The sequence below is a fragment of the Macaca nemestrina genome, chromosome 1 (assembly GCF_043159975.1).
Source record: "Macaca nemestrina isolate mMacNem1 chromosome 1, mMacNem.hap1, whole genome shotgun sequence".
NCBI classification, from domain to species: domain Eukaryota; kingdom Metazoa; phylum Chordata; class Mammalia; order Primates; family Cercopithecidae; genus Macaca; species Macaca nemestrina.
This window is the reverse complement of record NC_092125.1, coordinates 110,227,724-110,234,887: the sequence shown is the minus strand read 5'-3', so window position 1 is coordinate 110,234,887 and position 7,164 is coordinate 110,227,724. Positions and strand designations below refer to the sequence as shown.

General features: G+C 44.8%; 1 protein-coding gene across 4 annotated transcripts in view; it reads right to left on the bottom strand.

Moving 5' to 3' along the window:
* Positions 1-307: 307 nt before the first annotated feature.
* The window catches only part of LOC105478981 (myomegalin), a 26,671-nt gene continuing 19,814 nt past the window's right edge, over positions 308-7,164 (bottom strand). For all 4 annotated transcript variants that reach the window (XM_011736726.2, XM_011736727.3, XM_071086428.1 and 1 more), the window contains 3 exons: positions 3,291-3,512; positions 1,827-1,961; positions 308-524 (listed from right to left, as the gene is read on the bottom strand). In XM_011736726.2, the coding sequence (XP_011735028.2) occupies positions 448-524; positions 1,827-1,961; positions 3,291-3,512 (434 nt within the window). In that variant the 3' untranslated portion in view covers positions 308-447. The remainder of the gene's footprint in view (positions 525-1,826; positions 1,962-3,290; positions 3,513-7,164) is intronic.

Genomic DNA, 7,164 nt, shown 5'->3' with positions numbered 1-7,164 from the left:
ATGGTAAGTTATCCTCATTTTAAAACATTCAGATTTTATCCTACAATCTTTTCACATGTGACAGTTTTTCTGTTCTTTCTAAGCATGTAATGGAAGTCAAGGAATTCTACATCCTCACGATCTATTAATATTTCTTACCTTCCCACAGCAGTGAAATTCTCATTCTAGTCTTCTGAAACAGAGATAGCTAATAAAGAAAACTCATTTCTTCTTTAACCTTTTCCATGAATTTCAGACCATTCTGGTTTTATTCTTTTCTACACAAAGTTTACTCTTTATAGGTGTTCAATAAATAAAATATAAACACTAATTTTAAAAATAATTTATTAATTTGATCTCTTCATTTAAAGATAATATCCAATGCCTCCAAGTTCCCACCCAAGAATTCTGTTGCACAGGGCTGGAAAAGTTCTGGAGAACATTCTTCTAGACCCTCTAGGCATCATGTCACAGGATGTCCTCGCCATAGCTGGAAGAGTGACTCTGAGTATATGAACGAGGGGCTACAGTGGACTGTGCAGTACCTAGGGAGGGAGAGACAGGGCTGCATGAAGTCTGGAGGGATTAGGGAATTCACTGATTGTACCAAACAAAAACTTATATTTCTTCTCTCCTATTCCATACCCAGGTGAAAGTGGGAAAGACAGGAAGAGAGACCCCAAGCTGCTTTCTAGTCGACAGCTAGTGACTCTCTGATTATCTGCAAAGATTGGGAAAGGAACTTAAACATGACATGTAGATTTTCCAGAACTATTTACTCCTGGAGCTAGGAGTCTGTGAACACGTAGGTGGGATCTTGTAAGAAGCAGCCTTATCTAGATTGGGAATAAGCTATGATAGTTTTAGGCTGTGTGGATCTGGTCAATTTTTGTGCTGCCTACTTCTCTTTGCTTCTATGACTGGGCATTGCTGCAGAAAGGAAGAAATATGGAAGTGACTTCATCTTTGATTTTTTTCCTTCTGGAAGCCAGAAAACTCCAGTTTTCTTCCCTGAGCCCTTTTTCTGTTGCAGAACTACGGTGTGGACTACAGGTCCTACCTATGGAAGATGGAGGTAGATACTTCACAGGGAATAAAAACAACCCAGACAAGTCGCATCTTTAGGTAACAGATACTTTCAAAAATGTACTTTCCTGCACCCATTAAAATTTTAGTCTCAGCCAGTCAGAAAACCTGGTGTCCTCATGCACTGGGATAACAGTGCAGTATGGCTCAGGCTCAGGTTTTGCTGGGCACACCACAGTAGGCCACACACTCTCACATGCAATGGCTTCAGGTATGGACCAGGGTCTTTCCCCCTAACTGGCTTTGGTTATGATGTTGTAGGTCATCATTCTTCTGGCCTTAATATGAGAGAAGAAGGGGTGTAGAATAATTGGTCTCCAAGTGAGAGCATCCAGGGTGAAGAGTGTGGGAATAAAGGTCGTTAGCACAAGAGAAGAGGCAGGTGATATCCAAGGCATATAGTAATGGCATAAAGGTGGAATGTTGCTCTCATTCTGCTGAAGTGGGCACCATGGAAACCTTGGTGCTACCAGTCGCCAGTCAGGCCACAAGCCCAAGAACAGCACCAGGCAGTATAAGGACATATAAGAATGGCATCACTTCAGATAGTCCTGAGAATGAGACCTAGCCCTGTTTGGGGCAAACCACTCGCTGGGAGCAATAGTACCCTTCCTGCTTCCCTATCTGGGCTGATTGTAAGGAACAAATGAAATCATGCACACCAATGTGCTTTACACCTGTAACACTCTGCCCCAAGAAGCGATATGCCCTTTTGAGACTCCCTAGATGTGGACAGAAACATAAACTTTCTGCCTTTCTACCTTTTCCTTGGTCACCATTGCTGAGCACATGCTCCAGCCTCTCCCTCAGGCGGTCATTGAGGCTGACAGACTCCTCCAGGCGCTGGCGCAGTTTCTGGATCTCAGCAAGATTCTTTTCCAGCAGGTCAGCCGGTACTGCAAACCACCAAGACATAGGAGAGGTAGGAGGTGGGGAAGCCTGATCATCCCTGGGCAGCTGTGGGGCCTGCCTGGCATCTGTCTGCAAGATCTCTACCTATCTCTATCCTTCCGTCAGCTTCTTCCTCTCTCCTTGGCATTCCTCTCTCCTTGGCATTGAGGAAGCACCAGGCAACTTTAGTTAAAGCTCCTGGGCTTTCAACCACAAGGTGGCCCCTGTGAGGAAACACCACAGGCCTCCTCCCAGACAGAGATCACCAAGTACATCTAAGGGAGATGGACACGGGGTGAGAAACTACTAAAGGCCTCTAGGCAGAACTGGCCTAGTAATGGGAAAGGCTGTCTACCTCCTGGGCATGGATAGCAATCCAGAGAATCTCTCTCTCCATCTCATCCCTCTCTCCCATGATGATCCCAACTCAACAGCCTTTGAGATTCACTCACTTACAGAGAGAAAGACCAAGGTAAGTGCATATGAAATTAAACCAGGCTGTGAATAATGAGTAATAGTGAATGTTCTCCTTTAACCAGCTTTGGCAAAAAAGGAACATGAAAGAGCCTGGGGAGGTGTCAGGATCTGAAGTGGGAACAGGAGAGAAGGGAACAATCTCCAAGGAAGGAAAAAGATGCACAGAGGGAGGAGGCTGAGAATAGGCTTTACCCACTGGGAGATTTTGCGTAGGGTCAGGTTTTTCTCTGAGAATTTAAAATGTCATATTGTTATATTACCCGGGACACAGAAATGGAGCTACTTCAAGCCATTCCTCTAAATAGCTGCACTCCTAGCTGCTGGGTGCCAGGATGCTTGGCTCCAAATCCAAAAGCAATGTTTATGGGGGCAGGATTGGCTCGTGGTTGTATGCATGGTGTGTGTCAAAGAGTGGAAAGAGTGTGTAGGGGTGGGTGACTCTGTAGAAATAGTTTTCCATCCTACAGTAGCTCTTGACCTAAGGAAGACCTTCCCCATGGAATCTGAGCTTAGCATTCCAGGGCAGTCTTAATCTAGGCTTAAGAAGGTTGTAGTACAGAGAGAAGCCAGCATTTAAATGTGAGGTAACTTATCCTCCTTGTAGAGCACCTCAGAATGTCCCTGACTTCTCCTACTCTCCTGCCCAGAGTGAGTTCCTAGGTAGGATGACTAGGAGAAGGCACTTACAAAGAACCAGCACTGAGCTGGTTCTCACTGTCTGGCTTATCCACATATTGTCCCATCATTTTTTATGAGCCAAGTTCTAACAGAGGAATCAAAAAATCCTCTGGCCAGGAAAGGAATGTGTCATTCCTATCAATGGGCTCGATTTCACCAAGTGCACCTTTGTGTTTTACCAGAGGTTTCGGAGTTGGGCTGGTACAAACAGGAGAAGGAGGCTAGGTCTCCAGATGCATTCATTTTTTGAGGCCTCATCTCTTCCCATGGGCCACTGCTACGGTGTTCTAGTGTCCTGCTTAGCTGGCCAGTGCCGCTTGAAGGATGGAAGGGCTGAGCAGACCTGGCTCCTTGGTTGCTGGGCAAAGCAGCTGAATCCGCAGAAGTGGCAGCGCTGGCATCTGTCCAGAAAGGAATGTGAGTGAGAAACCAACAGGGAAGTCATAAATGAGTGTTTTAAAGGTAATTATAGTGAGTTGAATAGTGTCCTCCAAAAATTCATTCAGTGAATGAATTCATTCAGTTCACTTGGAACTTCAGAATGTGATCTTATTTGTAAATGGGGTTTTTGCAGATGTAATAAGCTAAGATGAGATGACACTCAATTGGGGGTATGTCTTAAATCCAACATGACTGATGTCCTTATGAGAAGAGAGGAGACACAGATAAAGAGACACATAGAGAAGAAGACCATGTAACAACAGAGGTAGAGATTGGGGTGATGTGTCTACAAGCCAGGGGAACACCCCCAGAAACCACCAGAAGCTAGGAAGAGGCAAGGAAGGATCCTTCCCTGGAGCCTTCAGAGGGAGCATGACCCTGCTGACTTCCTGATTTCAGACGTTTTCACTTCCAGAACTGTGAAAGAATACATTTCTGTTTTAAAACGCCCAGTTTGTGTTTCTTTGTGTTGGAAGCCCTCGAAAACTAATAAAGCAATCCATGGAATGAAGGCTAAGGCAGATGTCATCAGATTCATTTTCCAAGGACTCCCCATTTCACTCTAAAGTCACTGGTATTTCTCATCCTATGACATAAGCAGTAGTGGTTAGATATGATATCTGAGCATCACAGCACACACAGGAAAAATATGGGGCCCCTCTCCTAGCTCCTTTTATGATTCCCAATGCTGGAAAGATCCTGGGGAGGTACTTCAGAAATGTTTCTTCTAATAGCAGGACTCACACCCAGTCCTAGGAGTTCAGACAGTGAGGGATAAAGCATTTTGTTGGTCTGTAAACAGGTGACTATTTATTCAACATTCTATGCCCTTGCCAGAAACACACCAGCTACTCCTTCCTGGGATTGTTTTACATTGAGGCTATTGGAGGAGGAGGGGAAAATGGCCTCCACTTCTGGACAATGTGCAGAGAACCGAGACAGTGTTGCTTCCACTCCTAGTGGTTCTCGTTCTGGCCTCGGCTGACTCTGGACCTGCAGTGAAGCTGAGCGGGTGTCTAAGGCAAGTGGTGATTTGGATTCTACCTAGAATGGCTTTTGACACTGCAAAAATAATTCTTATGTACAGCTCACATTGTCTGGCTCCTATCCAAAGGACAGCTAGTGTACTGTTGCATAGGGGATTGTAGAAGCAGAAAACACGTGGCATCTTACAGCTCAGTGATGCCATGACAACATGGCCAGATCCTCTGGGCCCTTCATTACTGTCTCCCTTTAAGAGAAAAAACCCAGCTGGGGTGGCAGGGCCATAATTCAGAGAAAAGTTTGAGTCTTTCCCCTTTCAAGGATTATTATCAAGGGCTAAAGAATAGACAAGTTTCTCCTCTGAGCAGGTGGGAGTGAGGTTTCTGTTTGCCCTCAAAACATCATGTTCTTTTAGGAACTGTATATTTAAATCAGTATCCAGTAGGTCTCTCCTTCTCCAGTTGATAAAATATCAGATACTAATTAGAATCACTCTGAAATAAGGAGTAGGACAACTATGTTAAGTCTTTAACACAATGCCTGACTTAAAGTAGGAACTCAATCAAAATGTGATTCCCACCCCCTTTCAAACCTCCTTTATCTCAGAAAATCAGTTTACTCTCAACCATGGCCATAGGAAGTTCTAAGTTTTATCAGTAACAGTGATCAGTGTTTTAACATTCCCTGGCCATACCACATGGGGAACATGCCCTACACTGCAGATGGAAAGCAACAGAGACTAGACTTTTGTGAGGGAAATTTAGCCTCACAGTGTAGTTGTCATGCCAGTGCACTACAGGTTAACTGTTCTAGAAATTCTGATTGAAAAAGCAAAGAGGAAGTGGTGATAAACAGTTGCCCCTCTGAAAGGACAGTGACTTCCAATGGGAAAGAGAAGGGCTTCAATCTCCCTCAGGAAAGATATTCGCAGCAAAAAGTAAGGCTAGTGCTCTCCAGATGCATCACTCCAGAGGCCACACCTCACTGCAGGCAGTGGCAGGGATTGCAGGTAAGGGAAACATGGGCTTGCCCTTCTGCCATCTCTCGGGGCAGTGCTGAGGTTGAAACAAGTGCCTCTGGGCAACTGAATCAAGGATGCACGTAAAAGTCTCATTGGCCCCTTGAAATAGGTGATGTACACATCAGGGGCAGCTCATCTATTTACAAATGGTTAGATAGAAGTGTAATATGTATAAGGTCTTGTCCCATCTTCAGAGGCCAGAACTCTGTGCTGGGTGCACAGAGCAGAAAAAGTGAAATGAGAAAAACACTGGCTCCAGAAGCCTAGCAAAAGAGGTGCTGAGGAGTGAGCACCCTCCGTATGCAGCCCTTGACTTCTCAGGCTGCAGAGTGAAATACTCAGAACCTGAGCTTTGAGTCAGGTAGACTCAAAGCTGCTTTGTCTTCAGTAAGTTCCTCAACTTTGCTGAGCCTCAGTGTCCTCCACTAGAAAAGCAGAACACCACTATCTACTTGAGGGGATCACTGTGTCAATTAAATGAGGCAACATATGTATAGTGGTCAATACTGTGAGCATAATAGGTGCTCAATCAATGAGAAGTTCTTGTCTTTCTTTGGCTGCTATAATCTTAGAGGAAACATTTTGCTGCTTTGCTCCTCATTGTGAAATGAGAAACGGGAGTAGTACCAGATCAAAACCCATTACGGGCTGGGCATGGTGGCTCATGCCTGTAAGCCCAGCACTTTGGGAGGCTGAGGCAGTTGGATCACCTGAGGTCAGGAGTTCGAGACCAGCCTGGCCAACATGGTCAAACCCTGTCTCTACTAAAAATATAAAAATTAACCGAGCGTGGTATCAAGCACCTGTAATCCCAGCTACTTGGGAGGCTGAGGCTGGAGAATCACTTGAACGCAGGAGGCAGAGGTTGCAGTGAGCTGAGATCGCACCACTGCACTCCAGCCTGGGCGACAACAGCAAAACTCCATCTCAAAAACAACAACAACAACAACAAAAAACCATTATGGCTCATTCATTACCTAAAATAGCCACTTTAGAAAAAAACATCAGCTACAGCCAGGGACTAAAAATAATTTCCTGGTATTGTCCACATTAGGATTTGATTCATACTGGCCTAAAACTTCAAACACTTTTCTCAGGAGGAAAATTAAAGAGAAAACTGAGCAGGAGAAAAAAACTCAATCTCTTCTTCCCATCTCTACCAAGGCTACCCCAAGGACCCTCTCAGGGAAATTCTCAGGAGGGACATGCTATGCTGGTTGGTGATATACTCAGCTTGAACCTCACAGAATGTCCCCATTTACTGATGGTTTAGAGGGTGTTATAGCAAACTTATTAGGATGATGGATGGGGTCTGTAAATTCACAAATGATAAAGGTGATTTTAGTGGTGAACAAAAAGTAGGAACTGTGGCTGTTTACCCCAGGGATTCCAGGATCAGGTGCACAATGTTAGCAACACTCATGTCCCTAGTTTGAAAGATGACATAATTGTGTGCAGTGAAGAGGAACTATTTGCCCCCTTTCTCCCCTTCCCAACTCATGCCCCCCAAGTCCAACACCATGTATGTGTCAGAGAGGATCTAGTGACTGATGACATGTGAGACTGGGAATGGAGAAAAGCTACCAGAAACCTTTGGGGCTTATGCT